The 16,579-nt window shown below is 46.6% G+C and overlaps 1 protein-coding gene across 1 annotated transcript in view; it reads left to right on the forward strand.

The window, feature by feature from the left end:
• The window catches only part of SYT9 (synaptotagmin 9), a 139,399-nt gene extending 134,392 nt beyond the window's left edge, over positions 1-5,007 (forward strand). The window contains exon 7 of the mRNA XM_081152952.1: positions 2,794-5,007. Coding sequence (XP_081009078.1) covers positions 2,794-2,802 — 9 coding nt within the window. The 3' untranslated portion in view covers positions 2,803-5,007. The remainder of the gene's footprint in view (positions 1-2,793) is intronic.
• The last annotated feature ends 11,572 nt before the right edge of the window (positions 5,008-16,579 follow it).

Raw genomic sequence — 16,579 nt, forward strand, 5'->3', positions numbered from 1 at the left:
CCCCATCTGCAAATATCACATTAGGGGTTAAAGCTTCAACATATGAATTTTGGGGGACACACAGTTCAGTCCATAACACCTAGCAAAGCAGTCATTTAACATCTCTGCACCTTAATTTTCTCATTCATGAGATTTGGATAATAATAATATGCACCTCAGAGAATTATGGTGATAACTAAATGAATTATTATATGTAATATTCTTATAACAGTACATACTAAATGCTATATAATGTTAACTATTATAGTGATTGTAAATCTAATAATTTTGTTTTGAAATTAAAACACTAATTTTCCCTTGTTTTTTGCTTCCCAATTAGCTCATTAATTTGTCAGATTACATTTTCTTAAACTTCTTAAACACCAATTTCACACTTAAGTTCTCTTATACATTTCAAAGTAAAGAAAAAACCTTATAAATCTAGCAAATAAAATTGTTCTAATTTTTTATGATAACTTTTTCTCTTTTTCTTCCCTGATTTGGGTAAATGGAATTCTGCACCCACACGCGAGCACTCGCACACACGCGCGCACACACACACACACACACAGCAGCCACAATCAAGCTTCCTGATGAGATTTTATTTACACTCTTTTCTTTCTCAATATCTTTTCTCATCTCACTGACAACTGTGAGCTCTTCAAGAGTAGGGTATGTATTGGCCATCTTTGTGTTTCTAATGATCAACACGTTTACCTGGTGATCAATAAATGCTTGTTGAATGAATTAATGAATAAATATAATGAATATAAAGTTGGGATAACAAACTCCAAATATCCTCTACATAACTTTATCAGGTAGAATAAGTTTTTCCTTGCAGTAAGTCTCCAACTTGCCCCTTCATCTGAAAAACAGTGACAGCACTCTTCCCACCTTCTGAATAGCACCTCACAGCCCTTGCTTCTTGCTTGTTTCCGATGAGCCCCTCTCGGTGACAGTCTCCATGTCACGTCACCCCTGCCACCATTCACCACCTTTCCTCTCAAGGTTGACTTGACAATAGACCCTAGTACACTTTTCTATGAAGACTGGACTGCTCAGAATTCTTTTCTGAACTGAGAATCCTTTTTAGAAAGGCATCTTAATGGAGTCGGCATTTGAGGCGCAATAACTTGCCATCCTGGGCATAGTACTTAAAGAGCATACATTTGGGTCCATAAACGTGTGATGGCAGATTCTGGCTCTGCCATTTACTGCCTTTGTTATTTTGTGTTTCTCAGACTCAGTTACCTCTGTGAAAATGCAATGGTGATATCTATCCCAGAGGGCCAAGGTTCAATGAGATAAGGTGTGCAAAGCTCTTCGGATAGAGCAGGGTGCTTTCGTGCTCAATAAATAGTAGTTATTACCCAAATGGACTCCTTCATTTTCCATGCTTTCACCCCAGTGCCCTGACTGGAAGTATAGTTACAGCCGTGCTCTTTATTTCTTTAACGCCCTGGTTCTTTAAGGGGTGAGGGGGGTGAAGAATACAGAATGCCCTCTTTGGAGAATGGGAGAAGGGAAGGCTCAGATTCTAAGCAGACGTGGCATGAGGTTTGGCATCTATTTGCAAAGCTGTGGTACATAATAAATAGTCAACAAAATCCCAAGATTTTTATGCTTTTTAAAATAAAATTTTGAAATTCAAGTTTAACTACATTAAGTACGTGTAAGATTGAATCACGTAATGAGTCACTTCAATTTTTGACAGGCTTCTTCGTTCAAAGCCCTTAGATACTTCCTGTAATCAAAGCCCATTTTCAAATTCACAGGAAGATATTATGTAATGATCCACTCAGTCTTCTAATGTTCTTAATTTGGGGTCAGTTTCAATGGCCTGTCTCACATCAGCTGTCATTTATGTGATCGACGTGTCACTTCACATTACAGTTTTCACTGGGACAGTTCTCATCTTTGGTTTCAATCCAATTTAATTCAAATCAGATGCATATGTCTCAGGACAATTGAATTCGCTTAAAATCTGCTCTGTTCAGATGAGATTGTAACCACCACTCCTGCCGATGCCACTAAACTTCCTGATACCTTCTGAACCCCAGGTGCTGCCTGGGAGGCCCCTGGGACTGATAACAAGGTTGTTGCTGCTTCTGCCCACTGAGTGGGCCTGGCGCCAGCTCTGAGCCAGTGAAGCCAGCCTGATGGCCACCAGGGCTTGAACACCATTGCTATCTATAGTCTTGGTGCCACAGTCTCCACCACCCCACCCCCCATCAAGTTCCTACTGGTCAGTGCTTTTCTGAACTAGAGAAAAATATTTTTTTACACCTCACTTAGCAGAAATCTTGACTGAGAAACAACTTATTAGGTCATAAGAGTTTGGAAAGGTGTTGTAGTTTGCTTATCTGGTTGATCGGCTGGTTGAGGTTTTCCAGTCTTCGTCCCATGAGACAGACAGAAGGGGTTGAGCCACAGCACAATTCATCCATGCCATACTCGAAAGTTCCTTTCTCCTAGAACAGCTGAACTGCTTTTCTCACACCCAACTTATATAGCTGACTTTCCCTAGGGGAACTTTGTTTTCAAGAAGCTTCTCTTGCAAGAACCCTGGTAGAGATGAGTCTTGGAAGTTCGTCCCTCCTTCCTCTTTGCTCTTATGCATTTTAATGTGCACTTCTGTTATTCAGCTTCCCATGTTGTAATTTCTCCCTCTGTAAGCCCCTTGAAAGCAGGGTGTGTGTCTCACCCATGGAACTATATCCCCCACAACCCAGCACAGTGCCTGGCACTTGTTTAGTGCACATGAAAAATACATGATGAAAACCAAAGCATTCTTTTTGTTTCTTCTTCCTACAGAAACGATGACTGTGGGTAAGAGGACTGCTCTGCCAAGGACACAGTAGGACAACCATCTTACAAAGATCTTACATAACGTTCCCTCTCCAACACCCGGACGCTCCAGTGACCAAATGCGCAGCTGTAACCACAGCGATAACTGGCTTTCTTTCCAGACTGGGTTTGGTGAACACGAATGGTCCAGCTGTCTTCAGGTGGCCTAAGTTGGTGTGCTGCAGGGGAAGCACGTCTCTCAAGTCCAGGAACCAAGATCAGACTATGGAAGAAACCAGCTGATACAGTGAGAGGACTGAGCAGACCTTGGGTCCCAGGACTCTTAGTGATGGGGTCACAGCATCTGCCCTGGCAACATCATACGACATGATGTTATTTGCTTGAATGCCCTGGAAAGACAGAATAGTTTAAAATATATCCAGGTGCTACATAAGCAGCAAATTTAATTCACCTCTGAGCTCATAACTGTCTCTAGAAAATAATTCACCCGAGAAGTGTTCCAGCTTTGCAAGGAACAGCCCCAGGAATGTAAGAGGAGAAGCTCCCTGTTCCTCTGGAGAAAAGCAAGTGCAAGGAGGGCTAGTTCACAGCAAGTTCACTGCCCCCTCCCCTGCACTTGGCAGCGAGTACCAGTTGATCGTGGCCCTCTCTTCTGCTAAAGCCAGATTCTGAGGAGTCAGAATCCACAACACGGTCTTTGAGATGGCCAGCAGCCACTTCCTTCCAACCGGTGTTGGCATTAGAATGAAAGTTAATTATCAATTAGAGAGGCATGCATCTCAGTGGCATAAGCATTCTGGAGTACTCCTTCCCAGGTTCATTCGTCCACTGAGGCAACAGCCTCACAAATAGGTGTACCACTGTGTGAGCTGAGTTCACGGAGAGATAATACAGCCATCCCCTGGCTGGAGGCCCAACTTTAGGCCGCCTCGGCCTGAGTGCCTTCCAGGGTATTTCCATATGCAGCAGCCCAGAGGCATAGCCGTGGGTAGCCACAGACAGATTTCATTTTCACTTCCAGACACTCAGATCACTTTCATAGCACTTGGGGAATGCAAATACCTACAAGAGTGAAGGTCAAGGGCTCTCCCCGGGTGTCTCATTCATTACTCAGCTTCCTTTGTGACCATATCAGCCAACCCACTGCCAACTGTGTTCCTCATCCCCATTGCTTCTGCCATCATATAAATGAAACCAAAGGCCTCAGCATAGCCTGGGAGGAGAGGTCCTCCCTCTCCCATGATGGGTGCAGGGTACTCCATCCACACACTTTCACCACTTCTCCAAGATAACATTTCTCTTTTCATACCATCCCTCTGCAGCAGAAGCTGGAGTTGGATTGTGGTTAACCTTCCTGGGAAGCTCATCATCTTCATTGGAATTAACATTTTAGTGTAGGACTAATTGGGTGGAAACCGGACCACTGTATGTCTTCAGAAAGTTCTCATTGCCACAGCTGCCTGGTATAAGAAATACCCAGATGTCACATCCAGAAAGGATGGAGGCCTTTGGTTGTGTGAGGCACTATTGCTACACTCCAACTTCACGTGTTCCCCAGCCTTCCTAATTCATTTCCATCTCTCATTGGCTTTCAACCTCCAGGGTCCAAAGGGGACCCAAGTTTCTGCCTGTGTCGGATGACATGATAAGAATGTAACTTTCTTTGCCCAACTCTCTCTGTCTATTCCTCCCCATTCAGACATCTTTCACCATATCAGTGTTTAGGACCCAAGCGTGAAAGACTAGTGCCAGCAAGATAGTCAGCAGGAATATTATCTCCAGAGCCAGGCAGATAAGCCAGAAGAATGGTCCCAGATAAATCAGACTGGCCAGAATAAGTATCAGGCAACCATCCCAATAAATTTTGACATGTCCTTGGCACTGAGAGCCTGGGCAGGAGATCCTAGAGCAGCTGTGCCTATTGTTTCCCCCTCAAGATCTTCCTGCCCAGAGAGCTAGCAGCCCTGGGTGCTAATGAGTTTGCTACTAATCTGTTGGTATGAAACAGAAGGTGGCTTTGTAAGGGCCAGCAGGCAAAGAGGCCTGCCCATGTGGCAGGCAGGTGGCTTTGTGTCTGGAAAGCCGCCTAGCCAGTCCAGCTGTGGCCAGAGGCCGGTTATAAATTTGACCTCCCTTAGCCCATCTGCAACTCTGCCTTTATTCTCTTGCATTCTGTTTGGTTTCCCTTTAGTTTCCCAGTAAATGTTCCTTTTGAAAAATTCCAACCTTGTCTCATTGATCTTGGGGGGAAGGGTATTCTCCAACATCTTTTCCAGGATAGAGAAGGAAATTAAAGTATTATGAAGATGGCAGTGGAAAGGGTAACACCCTGGTTAAATCTTAGGAAGACTCCTTGAGGAAAGCTTGTTCCAAAAGATGGGGAGAGACCGGTGTCCTCCCCACCCACCTGGCACTGATGCTCAGCCCCTCCCTCTGGCTGCCCTTGTCTTCCAGGAAAGCTGACTGGATGTGCGTTGCTGCAAGAGCATCGTCCCGGCCAGTGAACTGGGCACATTCAGCAGGCGATGGGAGGTGCAGGGAGTCCACTGGTGCATGGCCAGAGGAGAAGAGGGGATGGGAGGGAAAGCAGTGGCTTCTAGAAGGTGGATGTTTTCTGCCCGGCTGGGCGTGGCTCAGCGGTTGAGCGTTGACCTAGGATCCAGGCGATTGGTGTTCGATTCCCGGTCAAGGCACATGCCTGGGTTGTGGGCTCGATCAATGACTCTCTCATCATTGATGTTTCTCTCTCTCTCTCCCTCTCCTTTCCTCTCTCTGAAATCAATAAAGATATATTTAAAAAGAAAAAAAAAAAGGTGGATGTTTTCAAAATGTTTCAATGATCATGGCTCGACATGGAATGACTTAGTCCTCATGGCCACCATTAGTACTACTTTACATATGAAGAGAAGAAAGTCAGACTCTCACTTAAACCCAAAAGACTGACATAGAGAGATATGGAAAATGTTTTGCTATCTTCATGGCCATCCTGCCCCGTGATGGTGTTCCAATTATCTATTGCTGTGTAACAAAGCACTACAAATCTTTGTGGTTTCAATAGAAAGCTGTTATCGCTCATGATTATGTGGGTGATTGCTGTCTCTCAGAATCTCATGGTTGCTATCAGATGGCAGCTGAGCCTGGTGTCCTCTGAATGCTCGACTAGGTGGGCTATCCATGATGGTTTCTTTTACTCACATGTCTGGCTTCTCCACTGGGATGACTGGAACAGGTGGAGGCTGGTTGAGCATCCCTCTCAATAGTGTCTCCACATGGTTAGCTTGTGCTTCCTCACAACACAGAGGTCTCAAAGCAGTCAGACTTCCGACAGAGCGACTGGCTCCCCCCAGAGCTGACATTGCAGGAGGTCCCAGTAGATGCTGCAAGGTTCTTCTAATAACCTGTGGAGTAACAGTCATTCCCACCACACACTACTGGTCAAGAGCAAATCATAGGGCCCGCCTAGATCCAAGGGGAAGGGATTGCGCAAGAATGGAATACAAGCCCTGGCCAGTGGCTCAGCTGGTTGGAACTTCGTCCAGTGCAATACAGGTTATGGGTTCGATCCCTGTCAGGATGAATACGGGAGGCAGTCTCTTTCATTAATGTCTCTCTCTCTCTTTTCCTCTCTTTCCCTCTCTCCTTAACTCCCTCCTTTCCTCTCTCTTTAAAATCAATTTTAAAAACAAAACAAAACATATCCTTGGGTGAGGATTTAAAAAAAAGAATGGAACACAGAAAGGTGTGGTTCATTGGGGCCACTTTGGAGATAGTGGGTATAGGAGTTGTGGGGGGGAAGGTGTCATTGAACCAGAGGGCATCCTGAATAGCTGTCACTTTAAAAACACATGCAATACTTAAAATGGATGAGGGTAGAGTGAGGGGTGAGTAATAAGAGGTAGAGTTGGGGCAGGGAGTTATATCCACGGACACTTAAATAGAGTGTAAGCTAAAGAAAGGCAACTAGTTATGATGGTTATAGAGCTTACAATGTCACAAGAAACCCTGGAGGAAAACCATGGTTACTGTCATTCTACTCACTGCTCAAATGCCTGAGTTACATGTTTTCTCCCCTCATCTCTAAGCCAAAATAAAGGTTCAAACAAGACATTCCATCCTTGGGAACGTAGAGATGAACATTTTAAGTATGCCAAGTCGAGGTTGTCTGTTCCTTTTCTGAAGACTTCAGAAAGAATTATTGCAGTTAATTAAGAGAGGCTTTTTTATCAAGTCTAGTTTGGATGAACATAAATATGCCAGTTGTCCCCTCGCATGCGGTCCCCACATCACTAATGTTGCCATGGAGCCTTCTCTAGTTGCCCCTTCCTTGCAGCAGTCCTGCTATATGTAATAGTCAGAGGCCAGCCCACTGATCTTCCCCCTCCCTGGCCTCTGTGTAGCTCAGCCAGCTTGCTAGAGCTTTCAAAGCTAAGTCAAAGAAAGTGATTTAATGACTCGAGAAAGGACATAAAACGTGGATGTGCATATGGCCAAAAACAGTATCTGCGCCCTGTATATGGATCCTGGGGGTTCTGCAGGCCATTTAGCTGCCCATGCCAGCCCACTTCACTGATGGCCACTGAGGGCTATGGGGAGTGTCCAAGCTGGAAGTGCCCTGGAATTGCCACCCACACTCAAGACAGAGACGGTGGGTGGCCTCACCTGTTGCTTTACTGTCTCGTGACCAGTGAGATTCCTCTGAACTGAGACTGAGGTTTTCTCACTTGATTCTTCACCTTCCAGTCTTCTCTCCTGGCCAAAGAGAGGTGATACCCCTCAATATCCTTTAACAATCAGGTGTGATTACTTCCCTAGCCCAGGACCCGATGACACCAGCCATGGAGGTGCTGCTTGGGACCTTATCTTCTAAGCCAGGGATAAGTCACAGGCAGTGCTCAGAGAATTATAGTGCATCTCCGAGATGCCCTTTCTGGAGAAGAGGCCCCGATAAATGGGGCCCTTTGTTATAGCACATGCTATTCCATCTTAATCCAACTTCATATGAAACAGGCTTTGTGGAAGAAGTAAAATAGTAAAGCTAAGAAAAAGAAAATGACCAGAGGGAAAAATTGCCCCATCAACCGAGGAACTATCCCAGGGAACAGCTGTAGGAAAACTCTAAGGAGAACAGGGAAAGAGAGGGTTGGCTGGTAGTCCGGAGCTGTAGAAGGAGAGGCCTGGTCCTCATCTCTAAGCCCAGGTGTAAGGCAAACAGAAGCTCTGAGAGGCGTCATGGGCCTGCCTCTGCTGTTGATGATGTCAGGTATAAGGCTTGCTTTGCTCAGTTTCCTAAGAAATCTGATCCAGGCTCTCCAAGGGCCATGGCAGAAGCCCCTTCTTCCTTCTTCCACTCAAAAGGCTTGCTTGTCACTTGCTGCCTAGGCTCCCTGGGCAAATGGGCTGCAAAATTAAACCAGCAGTGTAGTCACCTCTATCCTCACAGTCCCTGGCATCTTCTCACTGTGTCCAGGAGCTCTGGGCCTGGAAAGGACCAAGAACCAAGATAGAAGATGGCCCCCAAACCTCAGAGGCTGTTCCCTGAAGTCATTTTACTGCCTCCCAAACTCCACCGTAAGTTAGATTTCTCCGTGAAGGCTGGATAAACATTGCCAGACAGTTTTAAAAAGTACATTCATCAATATAAAAGTTATTGATAATCAACAACACTACATTTTATAGTTTACAATGCATGGTATCATTTTTATCTACTTTACTTTTTGAAAATTCTACTTGTGATTCCAAAGAGTAAAGTTAGTTTTTAAAAGCTGTTATCTTCTTGGCTCAACACTAAATTCATTATAGTTATTATTCCGATAATTATTCTCTGCATTAAAGCTATTTCCAAGCTAACATATGACACAGTAATATTCATGGTTTTCTTATCATGTGAACATCACCCCCAAGACAATGACTTTTTCACAATTTAGATAAAATTCTTTTCTGCATGATGACAATATCCAGATTTGAATTCATCAAAGAAAGACAATTTCTCTGATTCACCAAACTCAAAGCTTTCAGATAATAATAAAACCATTTCTTCAAATACCTGAAGATACTTGTATTCAAGGCTTCAGAGATGAGCTTATGGACTATATAAACTGGTAAATAAACCTTCCAGAAAAAGGTTTTACCCTCATCTCAAAAAAGTAATGATTTTATATACATATATATATATATATATATATATATATAAACACATACATATATATACACACACACACACACATATATATATATATATATTTTCCCCTCAAGGAATTTGGGAACTGAATTAAAATTTTAAGTCACCTGGCCGGCATGGTTCAGTGGATGAGCATCGCCCTATGATCCCGGAGATGGAGGTTCGATTCCCAGTCAGGGCACATGCCCGGGGTTGTGGGCTCTATCCCCAGTAGGGGACCTGCAGGAAGCAGCCAAACAATGACTCTCTCATCATTGATGTTTCTGTCTCTCTCCCTCTCCCTTCCTCTCTCTGAAATCAATAAAAATATATTTTTTAAAAATTAAGTCTAAAATAAAGTTTTCAAGTATGCACAAGCAAGTGCAAGCTAGATAAGAACCCAATAAAAAAGCATTGCCATAAAGAAAACACATTGCACCACCCCACCTGTGTGTCCACAGCTCTAATTGGAACTCTGCTGGACCCAGCAAGTCTCATGAACTTTCCTAGACAAGCAACAAACCTGCTTTTTCACCCAACATTATGGTCAGTATTTTTAAATTGTGTTATCTGGATGGAAAAAGTGAATACATAAAGGTTTTATTGAGAATAAGACCAAGGCAGCCCTGGGCCGAGGCCCCTGAAGAGAAATGGGGTGTCTCAGTTACCATATAAAGTGGAAGTAGAGCAGCTCTATGCAGTTTTTCAAATTAGAACACCTGAGGTTGAGAGTACTTCAACCAAAGTAAACATTTCCCTAAGATATGTATTGGTTTTACTTCGTTCTCTCTGCAAAGTCAAGTGTTACACTGCACTGATAGGCTTGGAAAGGAATGTATTTGTTTGGCCCTGGCCAGTTTGGCTCAGTGGATAGAGTGGTGGCCTATGAACTGAAGGGTCCTGGGTTCAATTCCGGTCAAGGGCATGTACCTCAGTTACAGGCTTGATCCCCCGCGTGTGGGGCATGTGCGAGAGGCAACCAGTCGATGTGTCTCTCTCACATCCATGTGTGTGTGTCTCTCTCTTCTCCCTTCTCCTCTCTCTAAGAAATCAATGGAGAAAACATCCTCGGGTAAAGATTAACAACAACAAAAAGGAATTGTGTATTTGTTTGAGTAAAATTAACAAGAAGACATTTAAACATTGCCTCCCGGGGAATTTCAAAAAACATCAACAATGGACTCAGAAAATCCAAGGGGTGTGTATGTAACTTTAAAAGTCCCATAAACCAGAAAATTTCAGTATTCAAGTGCTTATTATATCTGGTAAACCAAATATTGATGTTTGACTGAATGGCTCTGCTATGTCAATTTTGCCAGCCCACGTAAAAATAAAAAATAGCTGTTGTGGGTACCTCCTTAAAGGGCTTGGAGGAGAGGAGCAGACACAGGAAACCCCAGCACGGCCTCTGCTGCTGCCTTGGGGAGGGCAGGTCCACGTGGAGGGAGGTGTTTGTATAACTGAGGGGCGAACTCATGACCTTCTTGACTCCAGGGACAAGGTGAAATGGCTAGTTTGGGAAAGGCAGATTTCAGGCTTGAAGCTGTAATTACCCAAGGATTAAGGACTGGGAAGGAAGATTAGACTTTTACCCCCCACTGGGCTCTCCCACTGCTTCAGGTTCTCATCATAAAACCTTTGCCTTATTCTGTCTGGTAGATGGAAGCAGTGGGAGAGCCCAGCTGGCCCTAGAAGATGCAGAAGGAACTCAAGCTAGTTATCTCCAAGCAGAGTGCTGGCTGGAAGCAGCCCTGTCTGTGGTGGGCTGATCTGCTCTGCCACTAGCCAGCCCTGTGGCCTTCAGGCCTCACCTTCCTACTATTCTGCCGGCCCTTAGGGGTCCCTGCCCAGGCCCTCGTCAGTCCCTGATACAACGAGATCACAAACATACCTTAGGGAGAACAGCAGTCCTGTCCTTGGCTCCCACTCTTCTGGGCTTACGAGGACTCTGCCAATCCCCAAAGGGCTCAAGCACAGAACAGAAGCGTGGAACAGGACACCTCTGCCTGGAACTTCCTGCCTGGCCCCAGCGTCTCACTGATCTTCACTTAATGTTGCTTGGTATCCCCTAGCCACTGTACACATGCCCTCAAACACGCATAAATGCAACCACTGTGCAGGGACAACTCAGAAGAGGCTGGTGCAGGCCTTTGTGTCCCTTCGAGGCAAAGGAAAATGAATGAAGAGAGCAAGGCCTCATTCAGAGCTGGGAGACTTGACCTTGTGTGTCTCTTTATAGCAAAGAACTCTCTGGGTCGTATGGAAATTGCTGCATGGGAGTGCCAGGCAGAGGGCAGGGCTTCATGAGCACACCCCCACCTGGCTAAGGAGCCTACTTCTCTCAGAAGCTTCTTCCTGTCTCCTTAGATACCTATGACCCTCAGTCGTGGCAGCTCTCGCCTCTCTTTTTATGCAAGATTCTGCATGACACTCACCTCTGTAACCTGATCTACAGCCAGGAAAGGTGTCACCAAGCGCGTCCTCACCACTCTGGGGCCATGATATGTGTGTTCAAGAAAGGACTGTGTCAGGTCAGGTGTGGAGTTTGTCAGGGTTGCTGTTTCAGGTGATAGGTTGCCAACTGGATTGCTGGCCTGAGAAACACCGAACAAAGACCGAGAAACAGCATGACGTAGGGGCACGAGCCATGGACTGGAGCTGCCCCCAGCTCTGCTCCTGCTTCTGCAGCTGAGACCACCCTGTGGCTCCCAGCTTCTTCTCACACGAGGAGGACTGGCCCACTATGTTCTGTGCTTGTCCACCTCTGGTGTCTGTGTGTCTCTGAGTCTAAGGAACTGTCCCTGCCTATCAAGGGAAAGCCCTGGAGCTGGGCTGGGGCCTGTCTAGTCCTGGACTCCTATTGCTGAGAAACCCAGTGCAGACTAACTCTGGAGGAAGCTTTTTTATGATTTCCAGAGGACTTTGACTCTCTCCCTATCCCTCCCCTTGATCTTCAATGGGTTTTCACTTTTAACTATTGATTATATATGATCTTTTCTTATTAAATTTATTGGGTGTGACACGGGTTAATCAAATTATATAGGTTTCAAGTATGCAGTTCTATAATACATCATCTGTGTATTCCATTGTGTGTTTACCACCCAAAGTAAAATCTCCCATCACAATAAATTTGACCCCTTTACCCTTTACTACTCTCCACCCCCCTTCCCTCTGGTAGCCACCATGCTGTTGTCTGTGTCTATGAATTTTTGTTTGTTTGTCTTTGTTTGTTTATTTAGAGCTTTCAGTTTTATATCCCACATGGTTATATATGATCTTAAAGGGGTGTGATTTTGAGACTTTCCTGAAAGCCCTTTTAACTACCAGTGATGTGTAGTGTGAATCAGAGACTGGCACTCTAAGTAGAGGAATTCCCATTTTGAATTAAATACCATGCCAGGCTCTCTTAATACACCCCCAAGAGCTCATCATGGTCCTTCACTTAGGCTGGAGGGAGGGCAGAGGGCATTGGCACAGAGAGGGCTCCGTAAGTAGGGTTCTTAATGAAGAAGTGCTAGATGAAGGAAAGAGGGAAAGACGGTGTGCGGCCGGCTTGCAGCCAGGGGCAGGGAAGAGGAGGACACTGAGCGGAATCCTTCCCCGGACTACTTCTTTAAGCAACAGCCTGCAATCCTTGGCCTCTGGCTGTGATAGAAAACTTTATCCCAGGAAGCTCACAGATTTGTCCACAGCTTATGCTGCTCAGCCCTGGGCCCTAATAACATCGAGACAGGGGTATCTGGGGTTCCAAGAGCAAGTGCCTTCCTTCTCCGAACTGCATGGCTCACCCAAGCCAGCACAGCCCACCCACCGGGCCCTCGTGTACTGGTTTGAAATGTGAATTTCTAGGGCCTGATGCTCTATTGGCTGCAAGAATGTGTTTGAAAATAAAATCACTCGGTTCCTTCTGTTTAGTCAATCTGATTGAAAATACCAATCAGATTACTTGGGGAATGAGGGAGAGAAGAGAGAAAGTTTGTGGGCACTTTTTGTAGATGGAATACATTCCCATTCAAATCTAAAGAGGAAAAGCACTCTGACCTTAGCCACAGTCAGGTAACACCTGAAAAGCCTCTGCCCTCTAGTGGCTAACGGCTCACACAGATATTTTGCACAAAATTGACAGTGTTTGGGCTGAAACACTGAACTGAGGCTGCCCAAGCAGGTGCTCTCTGGGGACAGGGGTTAACCCCTCGGCTTTAAGTCCTGGGGTCTGTTCCCGTGGGCTAAATGGTCACAGGTCCCCAGAGGCCTCACTTACTTGGGAACCTGTGCAGCAGAGACCAAGGGTAGTCCTGTGCTGGGGAAGCCATGGCGCCTGTATAAGACCCAGCCACACTGACCAGCCCTGGGCCGGGGACCTCTTTAGGAAGGAGCCTTATGCAGTGACCATCAGGCAATATGTCATTTCCTGGCCAGCAGATCTTCCCATAGCTGCAGCCACACCTTTTGTACCCCCAGACGTCACTGGTCAAGTCCCATCTCCAGAAGTGGCTCTTGTCAGTCAGTCCCCCACCACAACCTGTCCCCCACCCAATCTGCCCCCCTTCTATTCCTGAGCCCTCCCCAAGCTGAGTGAAGAGCAGCGAGACCTCAGAAGCTCTTGGCAGAGACTTGGTTACCAGGTGCAGAAGGAATAAAGGCTCCAAATAGGCCACCTGAGCCCAACCAGCCCACCTGGCATGTCCAGCATTTGACTAGTGCCACTTAGCACCAGACACTCAGCCTCCAGAGAGAATCATCTCATAGCAAACTGCCTGGGTGAGTTTCAAAAGTCAAACCAGACTGATCACAATGAGAGGTTTGAGAGTTCTAGGTATTCTGCTGTATGTGGTTTTTATTTCAAAAAGCAGAGTGATGGTGTGACTGTTCCACCAAGTGCATGCTGGGCCAGCAGCTGTCCATGCTGGGGGCTGCAAGGAGACAGGGCCAGGCTCCTGGCTTCAGGCAGGAACAGTGACACTGCTGGCCACCTGAGAGGATTCTGCCTTGTACACCCGCCCTCCTCAGGAACAGTCCTCAGCAATGCCTGCCTGACGCAGGGCTGCCAAGGTGGGTCCCCTTGCCTTAACTGGGGACATATGTGAGGGGCCCTCCTAGTTCCAGAGCTCCTTGTGGGATTGTCGAGGCCTGTGTTGCAACTGCATTGCAGCTTAACTCCTCTCTTTGCTCACTCATGCTTCATTCACTCCCAACAGGTATTGTTCCAGAGAACACCACCTCCCCCCGCTGCAAAGTGTCTTGCATGCGAGTTGGTCTCACCACCTGTTTCCTGCGGAGCCTGACCTACGATACTCTCCCAGCCCCATCGCGCGAGTCACTGAAAGTTCGTTCAGACAGAACTTTGGTCCTTTCAAGTCCTCTAAGCTCTCTCTGATATATGTGCCTTTGTACCTGCCATTGCTCTTGCCTAGAGCCTTTCCCTTCCCTCCTCCCTGCTGTCCACTTTGTAGGGCTAACTCCTATTCATCCTTCAAGTCTCAGCTGAGATGTCACTTCCTTTGGAAAGCCTTCCCTGACTCACGGAACTCAGGCTCCACCTCCGCGCTCTCACTGCACTCAGTACTGGCTCTGTCACTGCATAATTCAATGGTTCATCGGTGTGACCGCCTCCCCTGCTGGACTATATCTTCTGTGAGGGCAGGTAATGCGCCCGTCCTGTCTGTAATTGTAGGCGAGTGCACACCTAGTGCAAGACTTGGAACACAATAGGTACACAGGATAGTTGTTAAATAAATGAAAAAACTGTAGGAAATAGAGCAGCCCCAAGTAAGGAGGCAGCAGCAGAGTAACAGGATAAAAGAGGGCATGTTTGATATATATTTAGGTGCTAAAATTAAGAGGTTTTGATAACGGATTAACTGACTGATTAAACATAAGCATATGAGTGGGAAAGAGTCTAGAATTACTCCCATGTCTCTGTATTTATAACTGGGTAGGAGGTGGCGCCATTTCCCGAGAGAGAGAATACAGAAGGGAGTTTAAGGGTGGCTTAAACAACAGCAATTTATTTCTGACAGTTCTGAAGTCTAAAGGCTCAAGATCAAGGTATCAACAGGTTTGGTTTCTTCTAGGGATTCTCTCCCCGGCTTGCAGCTGGCTGTCCTCACACGGGGGTGCTTTCTCTGTGCACCCACATCCCTGGAGTCTCTCCGTGTGTCCAAATTTCTTTTTTTTTATAAAGGTACTAGTCAGATTAGATTAGAGCCCAGCTTAGTGGCTTCATTTTAACTTAATTGCTTTTTTGTAGGCCCTGTCTACAAATACAGTCACATTCTGAGGTACTGGGGGGTAGGACTCCAACATACAAACTTTGCAAGGGGGCACAGTTCGGCTCTTAACAGGCCTACTTTTCCTCTGGTCTTCTGTCCACACCACTGCTCATGCCACGGACAGATCTCCAGACGAGCCACAGACAGATCTCCAAGATTCAAACTTCAATGTGTTATGAAAACGGATGAAAGAAGGGGTTATTCTGCCTGGGATGGGGGTGAGGAAGCGGTAGGAAGGTGTGAGGAATGGGTGAGAATGTGCTGGTTCTGAAAGAGAGGGATATTCTAGGCTGAGGGACCTACGAGCAAAGGCCCCCTAGTGTTAAATTTCCTGGGGGGCTGGGGGCCAGTTAGATGGGGCTGCAGTGGAGGTGGGAAGTGGGGTGGGAGGGGCTGAAGCCAGAGGGGTTGGCTGAGATCCTTGTAAAGAGCTTTCCTTTTGGCACAGACTCAGCCAGCGCTTTATCTTGATACATAAACAGGGAATTTGAAGCTGCTCCCATGGCTCAGGCAGGAAGCAATGCAATTACTCGGAAAAGGTTGGAGCCCTGGAGGATGACGTAAGGCAGAGCTATTAGGACGGGGTAGGGGCCCGAGTGGTGCATGAAAGATAAAGGGGAAAAGCCAAGGCCAAGGGGAGAGAGAAGAGACAACTGGTTCAGATCTCAGCGCCGAATCCTAGCACCCAGGTGGGGTTCGGTGGAGCGGGGCGCTGCCTCCTCAGCAAGACCGAGTCTCCTCCGCACAGTGTCCCCGAGTTGGCCAGCACCCCTCAGCAACGCGGCGGATACGGGGAGCAAGGAGCCTCTGGGAATCAGGGGCTCGGTTCACAGGGAGGCTCAGCGGGAAAGGGCCACCAGTGGGGAAGGAGGCAAAGAACTCCCAGAGGACCTGGAGAACTGGATGAGATCGGCCCCCGCGGGCTGGCTGGCTGGGGGTTAGTATGTCCAGTTCTGAACAGTCATTTAGGGAAAACAGTCAACTCGGGCCTGGGCTTACAGATCAAGGACTGTGACCTAGACCCAACCACACTGAGGACATAGTGGTGGCTGTCGGAGGGTCCCTTTCCTCTCTCAGGACACTGTGACAGGAGAGCAGAAGAATCAAGCACCGGCAGCGGAGAAAAGGGAGGTCACTATGCTTGGTCACTGTCCTCACTAGTGAGCTTATAACAGTGGTCAAGGCCAGAGGTTAAAAGGAAGGCAAAGAACCAAGTGAGTGATTTTATCCCAACTGCAGGCTAAGCAGGCCATCCTTTTCTTCCCATTGAGTAAGGCTTGCTCTGAGTGAAGGTGCCCAGAGTTGGCTACTGTATGACAGTCAAAGCTGTGACCATCTCCAAGGTGAATTTAATTTTTCTTTA

Source organism: Miniopterus schreibersii (genome assembly GCF_964146895.1).
Source record: "Miniopterus schreibersii genome assembly, chromosome: 12".
In the NCBI taxonomy this organism is placed as follows: domain Eukaryota; kingdom Metazoa; phylum Chordata; class Mammalia; order Chiroptera; family Miniopteridae; genus Miniopterus; species Miniopterus schreibersii.